This window comes from Parus major, chromosome 11 (genome assembly GCF_001522545.3).
Source record: "Parus major isolate Abel chromosome 11, Parus_major1.1, whole genome shotgun sequence".
Classification (NCBI taxonomy): domain Eukaryota; kingdom Metazoa; phylum Chordata; class Aves; order Passeriformes; family Paridae; genus Parus; species Parus major.
The window spans coordinates 2,256,026-2,268,816 of record NC_031780.1 but is presented as its reverse complement, the minus strand read 5'-3'; the positions used below and the strand labels follow the sequence as shown (position 1 = coordinate 2,268,816).

Sequence of the window (12,791 nt, the reverse complement as noted above, 5' to 3'; positions counted from 1 at the left end):
GTGCTTCCCCCCACCCTCCTCGTGCTTCCTCCCCCCCCAAAACTCCCTTTTCCCGTTCTATTTTAAATTTTTATTGCATTCTTTTTAAAGAATACAGAGGAACAAATGCCCTTATCAGCAATTCTCACAAGGTATAAAGAGCCGCTTTTATCTCCTTCCTTTACTAATCTAGAGCGAGCCAATGCCTGTTAATTTTTTAATTTTCCTGGTGAATGCATTTGTGGTTCCGTCAGCATCCATCCGGACACGCACGCAGGATCCCCTCGGCATCCCAGCCCAGCCACCCTGCCATGGGATTGACACCGTGCTGGCAGAGCTGCGGCTCATGGCTTGGCAACCACAAAGAGGTTCTGTGCACTGGGAAGTCCCGTGTGTCACACGAGGCTCAGCAGGACACCCCGGGATGTGTCACCACCACCACCAAGATATGGAGGTGCTCCCACAGATGCCAGCCTTGCTCTGCCTGGCCACAGGGAGCGCTGACAGCGCGGGTCTCCATGCTCAGCACAGGGACAGATCCCGTGCCAAGCTGTCCAGCTGTCGTTGTCACCCTATGTGGCCGAGGTCCCCGCAGGGGCAAAGGGGGGGTCACCCCTGTGTCCCCCCCAGGAAGGGACGCAGCGCAGGCTGCCCGCACAGCAGGGCTGGGAGCGCAGCAGCCGGACGCGGCGCGCAGATGAGATGTGGCAGGCGTGTAACAAGCCATTAGTCACTGTCACCTTTGCCCGGCAGCCACTGGCAGGGTAATAAATCCCGGGCTGACTCCAGCAGGCCCGTTCCAGGCCACGGCTCCCAGCTTGCCTCCCCGCCACTGCCGGCTGGGCTGTGAGCAGCTTGTAAATGCATCCCGGCCCCCCCGGGGGACACAGCGCCTTGAGGGGTCCCCAAAGCACAGCCAAATCCCTGTGGGGCTGATCGATGGGTGACACGGGCCACTGCATTCCTGAGAAGGATCCTCCTCCGGGAATGCGGGGGGTCACAAATCCGCACCACCGAGCAGCCCCCTGGCCCTGCAGGCCGCCCCCCTGGCAGCCCCAGCCTGCCCCGGCGTCCTGCCCGCTGCACCTTGCGGTTCCTGACTCTTCCCAGCTCAACGCCAGGAACCGGCACCGGCGGTTGTCACCGGATCAAAGGAGCCTGGCATGGCCCAGCACAACACGGCCCGGCGCGCCCGCCGGGAAGGGCTGGCAAACAAGCCGGTCCAGGGAGGCGGCAGGCGGAAAGCACGCATGATACCTCTCCTAAAAATGCTGCTGCTCCTGACGGACAGGGTGGCTGAGTCCCTGGAGCCGCGGTCCATCCCAGCCCCCGGGGGGGGCCCCGGCTCCCCAGCACAGCCAGCCCAACACCGCGGCTCTCCCCAGCGCCCACGGCCTGACTCACGGCCCCGGGGATGGCGGGCAGGGACCGCGCTGCTGTCGGGGTCACCTTCCCAGTGGGGCTGCGGGTGCTGGATCCCGACCCCAAGCCGCTTGAGCCTCCCCCGGGAGTCCCAAGCAGCACATCGGGCTGATGGTCACCCCACAGTGGGACAGGGGACATCCCTTGGGAAAGGCAGCCTTGTACCCTCAGGTATCCCCCCCGCATCACCTACTTGTGGCTCCAGCGTCCGCACCCTCCGCATCCAAAGGCGTCCGCTGGCCGATGTCCGGGACGGTGCTGCCCGTCCCCGGGCTCTCCCCAGCGCTGGCCACCCGGTGCCGGGACTCACCGGCCGCAGGCTTGGTGGCGGCTGTCTCCAGGGACGAAGATGATGCCTGGAAGAGAATCAGGACAGGGACTCAGCGCCGTTGCCTCTCCCGGTGGGAGCAGCGCCAGCACGGGTGGGGGGCACGGGGGGGTTCGGGGCACACAGACACAAGATGCTTTTGTTTTCCTGGCGGCCGGTGCACGTGGCCAGCGCGGGAGCTGCACGCCAGCCCTCGCCGCGGGGCTACAGCTGGATCCGGCCGATGGCTCCCAGCACAGCCAGACAAGAAAGGCTGCAGGGGGGGTGAGGACATGAATCAAAGCGGCGTCCCCTCGCCCGCCGGCGGCAGCTGGCCGGTTAGGCAGCTCCCGATTACTCAACCGGGCAGTGTTTACTCGAGATCAACAACCCCCCGTCGCCTTCCCTGCCAGGCGGGCGAGGGAAACGTGCTGCTGGGATAGGGATGGCATTCCCGCTGTGCCTTGTTTGGGGACAGTGCCCCTCCTCGACACCCAGGTGCTGCTGTGGCCTGGGGTTTGTTGTAGTTGTCACCCTCCTGCCCCGAGACACAGCTTGGGCTGTCACTGCTCCTGTTTAGCTTTAATAAAGCAACAGCCAGTGACACCACGCTCATCCCAGTACTGCTGTGCCACCCTGGGGAACCCAGGTTCACAGGATGCTGCGCCCACCCTCAGCATGGTGGGATGCAGGCGACCTCCCCCTGTCCATAGGCGACACCGTGTGCCTGATTTGGGGACATTAGGGCCACGGTGAGGATTTTATGTTGATCCCATTTTTCTCGAGATTACTCCTATAAACATGGAGATGGATGGTCGGTGGATGCTTTGCTGGGAAGCCCTTAGACTCAATGAGCCACGCACACGAGGGGACGTATAAATTTACCATTCACTTCCTGGAAAGGTTTAATTTATGGAATCCATATGGCAGCACCGCACAACCACGAGCACTTGGCACATCCCGTGAGTCCTCGAGTGCCACCACGTCCCAGCTCCAACTGGTGGGGTGCCACCGGCTGCCCCGGTGATGGCGGGATGCTCTTCTCTTTCCCAGCGATTAACAGAAGGTGACTTTCACAGCAGGCAGGGGACAAGCCCAGGGATCAGTCCCCATCCCTGGCAGCTTGGTGTGGGATCACTGGAGGTGATAGGGATGCTCAGGGGGGGAGGCCGTGCCACCGCTCCTCCTCCCAGGACAATGCCACTGGCAGCAGCAAGCAGCAATCCCCTACCTGTGGGCACGGGAAAAGGCTGGGGTGCACTTTGATACCCGGAGCAACTAATCATTAATTAGCATTAATCACTCCCCATCATGTGTCACAGCAGCATTGGGCAAGATGCACTTGGGAAGTGCCAGACCAGGGTTTTGGTGGGGAAAGCGGATTTTGACAGCTGGGCCTAGGCTGGCACCCTCCTGCTCCCCAGGGAGCCCCCCGGACCCCAGTCCACACCCCAAGCCACCCATCAGCCCCACAGCACCAGCAGCCCCCACCCCCTCTATTCTCCTGCCAGGGGATGCTGAGATGCAAAGGCACCAGAGATGGGTCCCACCTGCCCAAGGACAGCCAGGATCCCACCCCCCCTCACCACCCGTGTCCCCTGGGACCCCCAGGCTCCGCACGGAGCACTGGCCGCCTCCTTGCTTTAACTTCACCCAGCACTATCTGTCAGCAAATCATCCCCGGTTACACAGATAAGGAATAATTGATGCAAAGGAGCCATCTGTTTGCGAACACAGAATATCTGCTCAATTAGGAGGGATCTGTCCACCCAGATAAAGCATGGCGGCAGCCCCCCGGAGTGGGGGCCTTCCGCCCCAGCCACGTCCTCAAAGACTCACCCACAATTAGAGGTGAGCAGATTGATTTGGGTGCTAATTCGCTAAGCAGCACCCTGAGGGGCTTGGCAAGAGGCTGGGAGGGAAGGGTGCTCTGAAATTTGAGGGGAGAGCTGGCAGATCCCTCATGCCCCACTGTGATGAAGCTCAGTTGCTCCTGGCTCTGGGAGATCCTTATCCCACATCTTTCCAGGATGGAGAGAAGGGACCAGGATCTGTCCCTGCTGAGCAGAGGGTGCTGAGCAGAGGCCAGCCCACCTGTGACACGCAGAGGGACAAGCCTGAAACAGCTCCCAGGACATCCACAACAGGGATCAGGGACACAGGGCACAGCCTCAGGCTCATCCAGGTCAGGGGTAGGTGTGCAGTGAGGTGACAGCAATGTGACATCGTTACGTGATGTTATTAACACAGGAAGAATGGAGCTGGCATGCAGGCCAGCTCCACAAGTGACAAAACCACAGGCAAAAGGCTCCAACCAGAGCTGGCAGGGATGGCTCCATAGCACTCCTCAAATCCCCCCCCTGGGTGGCATCTGTCCCCATCTACCCAGCAGGCTGTTGGTATGAAGGACATCGAGAACTCGAGTGGGGTCAAAACACAGCTGGTGGCCTCCAGGGACAGGCACAGAGAGGCAGTGCCAGACCCCACATCAGCCGTGTCACCTGTGCCCCACACCACCAGCATGGGTGTGGTGCCCAGGGCAGGCAGTGTGGCAGTCTGGGGACAGAATGGCACCCAGGGCACGGGATAGTGTTCCCATGTCCAGTGTTCCCACTGTCCCCAGCGTGTCCCTCCCCGCCAAGGGCACATTCCCTCCGCTCCCGTTGAGCTCAATACCTGCCGCAGCCCCCAGCTTTGGGATGGCAGTGGTGGAGTGGGAAAGCAAAGGGCAGGAGGCCACAGCAGCACACTTCCTGTGCCTTCGGGACACCCAAAAACGTGGCTTCCCCAGTCCGCCTCCCCTGCGCCTCGCCCGCTGCTGGGACGGGCTGCAGCGTGCGCAGCGCCGATGCCGCCCGCGGGAATGCCGCCCACGGGAATGCCGCCCACGGGAATGCCACGGGCACGGCAAAGCCCCCACCGCATCACCCCAACCTCCACCCTCCCGGGTGGCAGCACCCCGGAAAATCCCCGCGCTGCCAGCAGCCAGGGCACCGGGGGTGGATGCAATCTTTGGCTCTTGGCTGGCATCACCCCGGCAAGGCGGCAGGCACAGAGCCCGGCAAGCACCGGCACAGCTGCACCGGCAACGGGGTTTGGCACAGCGTCGATGCCAGCTCCTGTGAGCGAGCAAGGGATGAGGTGAGGAGAATGCCCAGCACGGAGGGGCCACATCCTGCACTTCCCACGGGATGCAGAGAGTGCTGGCTGTAAGGCCTGGGGGACACAAACCCTCGCTGTCCCCACGCTCCCCCCAGGCCTGGGAGGCGGTGCTCGGGATAAAAGGTGGTTTTGGAGCGTTCAGGGCTGCAGGAGCAGGCTCCCCCCAGTTCCCTTTGTCGCTGAGGCCCTCAAGCCCCCCGGCTCCTGCTGGGGCTTTATCACAGCACAGCCCCTGCCGTGTGTTCCCCCAGACGGTTCCAGCTGCTCTTCCCTCCAGGAAGCCTCTGCCCTTCTCATCCTTGTCCCAGCAGCCTGAGAACAGAGGGTTTTCCCACAAGAGCAGGCTGGGGTGCCCCTGGGGAGCTGGGGTCCCGGCTGGTGGCATGGCTTGGCCCTGATGGGTGCCCACAAGAGGGGTGGTGGCTGAGTCCATGCATCTCCACATCTTCACCGTATTTAAAGTTTCTCAGCTGTGTTTGCTGGCGGAAAGTTGGAACCTACAATTACAGCTGTGCTAACTCCTCATTAAAGAGGGGAAGGGGAAAAAAAAAAAAGAAAAAAAAGAAAAAAGAAGGGAAAGAAACAAAAGGCTCCAGACTGAGACACAGCGCTGTTAACCCTTCCCAAGATGGGGATGTGGGCCCCCAGGAAATTCATACAGCTGGAGGGAAGGGTCACAGTGGTGGCAGGTGACACCGTGCACCGAGGGTCTGACCACGAGGATCAGTGCCCACCCGGATCCCCATCCCATGTCCTGGCGCAGCGGCGGTGCCGGCGGTGCCGCGGCGCCCGCGTGGGCACGGCTGCGGCTGTGCCGGAGCCGTTTGTCACGGCAGGGCTGCGGTTCCCGCTCGCTCTCCAGCAGCGACACCGTGACGCCTGCTCCAGGAGCCCACACAATATGTTCACACTCATCTCGCAGCTGCCCCCAGACAGCCCGAGGTGCCGCGCTCCTCGGCGGCGCGGGGGCCGGTGTGTGCCGGAGAGCCCAGGCGGGAGCTGGCACGGAGGGAAGGGGCTGGAGACTGTGGTCAGGCTGGATGCCACGAGGGCAGACGAGGCTGGAAACAGTACTGGTATGGGCAAGGGACGCACCGGTGGCCCCCCATGCCCCAGCACACTCACCCAGGCTGTGCCACGAGCCCTGGGAACAGGGGGCAGGGGGACAGGCCTGGCTGTGACCCCCGTGTGTCGCTGCAGCCACCCCGCACCACAGGGAGCAGAAGCTGGTGCAACACACGGAGCGAAGCACATCCCCCCAGGACCCCATCCCCAGAGAAGGTCTGACCCTGTGGCCACCCCAGCATGACCAGAGCCTCCCTCGTGCCCCATCCCGGGGGAGCAGCGGGTCCCTGCGTCACTCTCCAGCCCTCCCCCGGCGACACCACCTCAGCACCGCGGCCACAGCGGCTCTGACAGCAGCTAACGAGCTGCAGGCAGCAATTTGGGTTATATATAGCCCCAAAGTGACTGCATCTAATTGCTCCAGCGCGCACCGGCCCCGCCGCGGGGTCCGGGTGCTGGGCGCAAGGGGACAGGGTGAGCGGCACGTGCTCAGCCCCCCTGCCCCGGCTGTCACCCCGTGTGACCCCCCGGGCACCCTGAGGCTGGCGGGGCACAAGCATCACCCCATCCACACCAGCCCCGCGGAGCTGGGCCGTTCCCAGCGGCTTTGTGCCGGGCCATAAGCGGCTTTGGCTAAAGCCGACGTCCCAGCCCGTCCCAGCCGGGGATCCTAAGGAGCTTTTGTCCCTTCTCATTAAGGGGTTTCGGCCAGGGGGCCACGGGGCGCAGCACCCAGCACCCCCTCTCCAAAACCTGCGGGCTCCGGCCAGCTGCTCTGGCAGCCCCGGGAGGGAGGCACGGCCGGAGGGAGGGAGGTTCTGCCTTTGTGGCAGCCCCCGAACCCTCGCAGCAGCTGCCAGGCGAGGCGGCGGGCGCGCAGATGCGGCCGGGGGAGGTGCTGGGGGTGTGTGTAGGGGGGTCCCCCGCAGCGGCTCCCCACGCCGGCGGGGCAAGCGGCGGCCCCCGCGTGCAGCCGCCGGCGGGGAGGGGGAGCCGGAGCCGAAATTGTTTGCCAGCTTCCTCGAGACGGCACAATGGAGGGCGCGCAGGCGGATCCGGGGTCAGGGGTGAGAGCAGCAATAAGTGGTTTATGCCTTTTGTGAAGAGGCTGAACTGACAGCTCGCTGGATTAACAAAGACGTCCTCTGTTCCCGGGCAGGTCATGTGGAAAGCGCTGCGCCGACCCCTGTCACTTCTTTTTTTTGCAAGAACAGACATTTGTTCGCCAGCGAACAGGGAGGTGATGGAGGGGGAGGCGGGGGGCAAGCAGCCGCCCGCTCCCGGCTTTTCCTCGAGCTCCTCTAGGGCTCTGCCCGTGGGGATCGGACGCTGCTCGCTGCTCCGGCAGCCCTGGCCACGCCGTGTCACCTCCCGTGCCTCAGTTTCTCCAGGTTGTGGAGAGAGCCGTGGCTGGTGGGGATGTCAGCACCTCCACCCCATGCCCGGGCAGTGCTGCGTTCCATAGCGCTCCACATGCACACGAAATTCCCCCTGTGCTCATCCTCCCATCACCCCGGCACCAGGCTGGCTGGGCAGGAGGGGACCCGCATCCCGCTCCGTCCCTGTCCCACCGTGGGGACACACATTTCTGGCTCGTGTTTGCCAGTCCCTGCCAGGCTGGGGAATGTTCCCTCCAGCCTTCTTTCAAGGCAGGGAAACTGAGGCAGAGTAGGATGTGAGCATCCCGTCCGTGCACGGACAGCAGGGCTGGCAGCAGCACTGCCACTCCTGGTCCCGGCCCTGCAGGGAACAATCAGCCTTTTCAAATCCGCAAGGATTTCCTCAAGGTTGTGCGGCACAGAGCCTTCGCTGTCATCATTAGGCTCCAGAGTTAACAGCTGCAATGCTGCCATTCCACACTGAGACAAACTGCCCTGCCTGGGGCAGTCACTCCCTGGCCTCAGATGTCCCTGCAGCTCCCACCTCCCTCTGTCGCCACACCCCAGCCCCGGCTCCAGGCCCATCCTGAGGCCACGGGGCCCAAAGCTGGGATGGGAGGGATCCAGCTTGGTGTCTGCCACCCAAATCCTGCTGAGATCCCACAGGACGTGCAGCTGGCTCAGCCCCAGCCCCTGCTCCCCATTCCCATCTCAGGGACGCCACAACCCAGCACAGCTCACCCACCTCCAGCTCCAGAGCTGCCGGGCAGTCTGTGACCAGTGTCCCCTCCCCGCCACCCTAAATACCTGCCATGGGAACCGGAGGCTGCCACTAGGGGCTTTTCACTCCGGAAAACCCCACCCACCCCACAGCAGCTCATGTTTTCGGGACATTCCCGCACGTGCCAACTCCCCGTGTGCTCAGCGGTAAACTGAGGCGGGGAGGAGCAGCCAGGCTCTGCTGAGTGAGGGGACAGATCCCTCTTGTGGGGAGGGGGCACATCACGGCAATGCCAGAGAGGGCCACGCTCGGCTGGGCGATCAGGCCCGGTGGCATTACAGCCTCAATCCGTGTCCCTCGATCCGCCGTGTCCCCCTTCTCCATCCCGCGGGCAGCTCGGCGCCCGTTCCCGGCTCCCGCCTGCCATCTAAAGACGGACTTACCGCCAGGTCCGGCGCTGCCTTAAGCCGCAGATTAAACCTGAACCATCTGCGAGGGGAAACTTTAATGCAGGATAAAACCTGCCGCACACACCCCGCCGTGTCACCGCAGAGCCCCGCCGTGGCACCGAGTCCCTGAGCGGCACCACGTCCCCTCCACGGGGATCTCGAGGCTCTGCACATGATGTTCCCATCCTCATGGATGCCCCCATCGTCCTTGCTGTCCCCTCCTGGCTCAGCCCCGTGAGGATGCACGGCTGGGAGCTGCACGCCCAGCCAGCCCCCACCTCACCAGCCCGTGTCCCCCCTAAGGCAGCCACCCCAGGCAGGGGACACCCAGGCGCGTGGGGGGGTCCAGCCAATGCCCCACCTGGTTAATTACTTTAAGTGATTAATGTCTCTTCATCAGGGCAGCAGATTAGACCCTGCAGCTGGGAGCTGCTTTCCCTCGCAATCTCCTCCCCCAGGGGATAACAATGGGGGTCCTGCACTGCCCCCATTTTTAGCAGCAAATCCCACCTCCCCAGCCCCAAAAAGGTGGCCCAGGTGTCCTGTCATGAAGCCCCCAGGAATGCCCAGACCACCAGCATCACCCGGAGTGCAGCGGGGACATGGGGTCACCCAGGCTGTCCCTAGTGGGGACAAAGCTGGGCTGAGCATCACACAGCCAGGAATTACCCCTGCAGGGAGGAGGGATTCCTGGGGGACACTGAACCCCAAAGCTGCCTGGGGGAGGATGAGACACCTCCTGCCAGCTCAGCACCCCAGTGAATTACACAGGATCACAAGTCCCCACTCAGATTAGCAGGGAAAGGAGCCAGGGAGGTTTTCCACCGCCCAGCCCACTCCTGATGGAGAATTTACAGCCAGGATCCACCACGGGCTCAGTAATTAGTGCTGGGATGCTGAATCGGCACCTGGCCATCGGCACTGAAGGGACGGAGCTGGGGGGCTCTGGGACCGATGGTGACCCCCCAGCAGGGATACAGGGAGCACTGGGGTGACCCAGCAGTGCCTGACAGCGGAGGGGGCCATCCCTACATCTGGGAACACTGGAGGAAAGCTGGTAGCCCAGCATCCCATCCCAGTCTGCTGCTCCAGCCCAGGATCCCTCAGGTGTCACTTTAGGAATGCCCCAGGATGGACAGAACCCCCCTTGTCCCGTTCACCTAAAGACAAAAACCCCTCTGGCCCTCCCTTCACAGCCTGGACGCTGCATCCCAGGATGCTCAAGCCCTGGGATGCCCGAGCATCCGCCCAGCTGTGCCCGGGCAACCCTCTGGCCTTGACGGCTGCCATCAATTTCCCGGGGTCGGGAACGGCAGGGCCGGCAGATCCAGCCTCTGCTCCGTGGCTGATTACAGCCATTTCCCTGCCCGTGCCCCCTCCCTGCTGTCTGCCTCCTGCCTCCGTCTGCTGCCTGGTTTTATGAGGGCCATTTCCAAGAGGTCGCTGGAAATAGATTTTTATCACCTCGTGATAAATATCGTTTATGGTGACATTACTGCTCCGAGCAGCCGTGCAGGGGAGGGAGAAGAGGCAGGAGGATGCCCGCTCCCAACCCCAGCTCCACGGGGCACCTCCTGGTCCCCGTCCTCATTCCCGCAGGTTCGGGCAGCACCATCCGACACCATCCATCCATCCACCCATCCACCCATCCATCCAGGCGGCAGGAACAGAGGGAGCTGCATCATTAGCCCCGCGCGCCATTAAGCACTTAAAAAGCCATAGGAATAAGCCGCGCCATTAGCTGGCAAGCGAGCTGGGAGGGGAGCGATGCACGGAACCAGGCACGGACCAGGGAATGTCACCACCCCGAGGGCTCCGGTGTGCCCGGCAGGCGGGGGCAGAACCGCCCCCTCCCGCTCGCAGCTCCAAGGTGGAAAACCAGGGGCTTTCAGAGCTGACACCTGGATTCTACGAGGAGTGACACCACTGGGCGCCTCTCCACAGGGACTTTTTGGCACGCTGGGGAGCCAAAAAGTTCCTTGCTCCTCTGCTTTAGGGATGGAGCCGGCACAGAAACCCGGCAGAAAAAGCCACGGCTGAGCTGAGAACTGCAAACTCACGACAGCGGTGGCTCGGCGTGTTGCAACCCTGCACGGAGGTGACCCGGCAGCCCAGGGGAGCAGGATCCTGCCCCGGCCGAGCCCGCAGCAGGGACAGCTGCCAAGCCGTGCCCACAGGCAGCTGCCTCTGGAAAAGGGCACGGCAGCGGGCAGGGGGCCAAGGCCGAGCTGTTCTCCGTGCCAGCCCCGCCACACACAGCGCCGGGCCCGGCCACCCCCGGGGGTAACAACTGCCCCGTTCACCGGCGCCAAGGTCAGGGGGTGTCACCCGTGGGGACAGAGGCACAGTCCCCAGGGAGCCAGAGCTGGGGTGCAAAGCAGCAGCAGAACTGCACACCCAGCAAAGAGCAACCCCCGCCCGCAGGCAGAGCGCGGCACTGCCGGCCCGTGCCAAGAATCCTGTTTGCTCTCCCCAGCCCTGGCACTGGATCCCTTGGACAAGCTGCGTCCTGCCCCACTGCCTCAGTTTCCCCAGCTGGCAGGGGTGGTGGGGCACGGGCAGAGGGTGGGCTGCCATAGGGGACCCCAGCTCTGTGTTGTGGCTCCTTGTGACACCAGCAAACTGGCCGTGACACAGCTGCGGTGACTTGCTTGGGAAGGGACCTCCGGTGTGGGGCCAGGACTTTGTACAGGGACAAGCATGGCCAGATGGCAGCACTGGCCACCTGGCATGGTGGCATGACCCCTCCTCAGCTCCCCACACCTGGTGGGCAGAAAACACCACCGAAAAGGGCCAGTCCGGTCACCCTGATGGCACGCGGGGCTGCATGGGGACAGCCGGCCCCACATGCAAGGATGAGGAGTGCTGGTGGTTGGTGTCCACTGTTTCCCTCTCTGATGCCAGGACAGGTGCCTTGATCATCCAGTGCCACCCCTCTGTCATCACCCACGCCAGCAGCTGGCACTGCCCCGTTGCCACATCCCACCTTTAGGACATGGGTTCCTAAGCCACTGCATCCCCCTGGGGACAAGGAGTCCCTTGTCCAGCAGAGCCCCTGGAACGCCTGGCAGCAGGATGCCTGCAGATCCAGCTGCCTCCTGTGCCCATGAAAGGAGATTTGTTCACCTGGTGAGTGGCTCGGTGACCCCAGGTCCAGCTCCTGCCACCACCTCGTGGCTCCTGGCACGCAGCAGCCAGCACAGCCTGGCAGGGCCACCTCGCTGGCGGTCACGGTGACCTTACAGCGCTGCCGGAGCGCTCCGAGCCCAGCTCTTGGCCCGGCACACGGATCCTCCGGCCAAGGCGGGCTGGCTTGGCACCCACCCTGCCACGGCATGGCCAGCCACCCTCCTCACCCTGGGCTGGCAGGGAGCGGGCAGCAGCAGCTGCAGGAGGCACGGACAGACAGACAGACAGACAGGCAGCCCGAGCACAGCCCCCTGTGCATTGCCCCGAGTTCTGGGGTGTGGGTTTGGGCATTCCCTGCCCAAACAGGGACTGGCAAAGCCCACGTGGGCCACCCCACGGGCCACCAGCATCTCTCACTGGGGGACAAATCCCATCTCAGCACCCCAGCAGAGCACCAGGGGGTGCCCCCATCACCCACAGACCGAGCCTCGTGCTGCCAGTGGCCAACTGCCCCCAACCTTTTGCCTACTGCCCCCCAGGAGCCAGATCTGAACGCCCCCGGGTTGGGGTGTCCCCCCCATGCACCCCATTAGAGCTGTGTATGGGCCTGCTGGGGTGCAGAAAAAACGTTTTACTACTTTTAAAAAAAACAAAAAACAAACCACAGAAAAAACGGGAAGTGCAGAAGGCACCTGGCAGCACCACACAAAGTTTGCAGCAAGTTCCACAAAGGCCTCCCCAGCAAGCACCCACCGCAGGTCAGGGGGACACAGGGGTCCCCCCACTGTGTCCTCACACCCACCCACAGCAGGCACCCCAAACACACCCAGCAAAACTGGGAGGGACACGTAACAAGTCGGGAGGGTGCAGGGTTTATCCCCCCAACAATGCTGGTGGGGTGCCCGGCTCAAGGCTGGACAGGGGGTGCGAGGGGGCTACGGGGAGGGGGCACGGGGTGGGTACGGGCAGGTGGGGGGGTACAGGGGCACAGAGGGGTGGGAGCACACAGGAGGGAGTGGGGGCGTTTAGGATGGGGATGGAGGGCTACAAATATGAGGGGGATACAGGCAGAGATGAGGGAGGTGCAGAGCAGGGCTAGGGGGTACAGAGGTGGGCGGTACAGGGATGGGATGGGATGGGATGGGATGGGATGGGATGGGATGGGATGGGATGGGATG

The 12,791-nt window shown here is 63.3% G+C and overlaps 1 protein-coding gene across 2 annotated transcripts in view; it reads right to left on the bottom strand.

The window, feature by feature from the left end:
- GSE1 (Gse1 coiled-coil protein) overlaps positions 1-12,791 on the bottom strand; it is a 98,384-nt gene that overhangs the window by 61,970 nt on the left and 23,623 nt on the right. For both annotated transcript variants that reach the window (XM_015640267.3, XM_015640265.3), the window contains exon 2: positions 1,595-1,757. In XM_015640267.3, the coding sequence (XP_015495753.1) occupies positions 1,595-1,757 (163 nt within the window). The remainder of the gene's footprint in view (positions 1-1,594; positions 1,758-12,791) is intronic.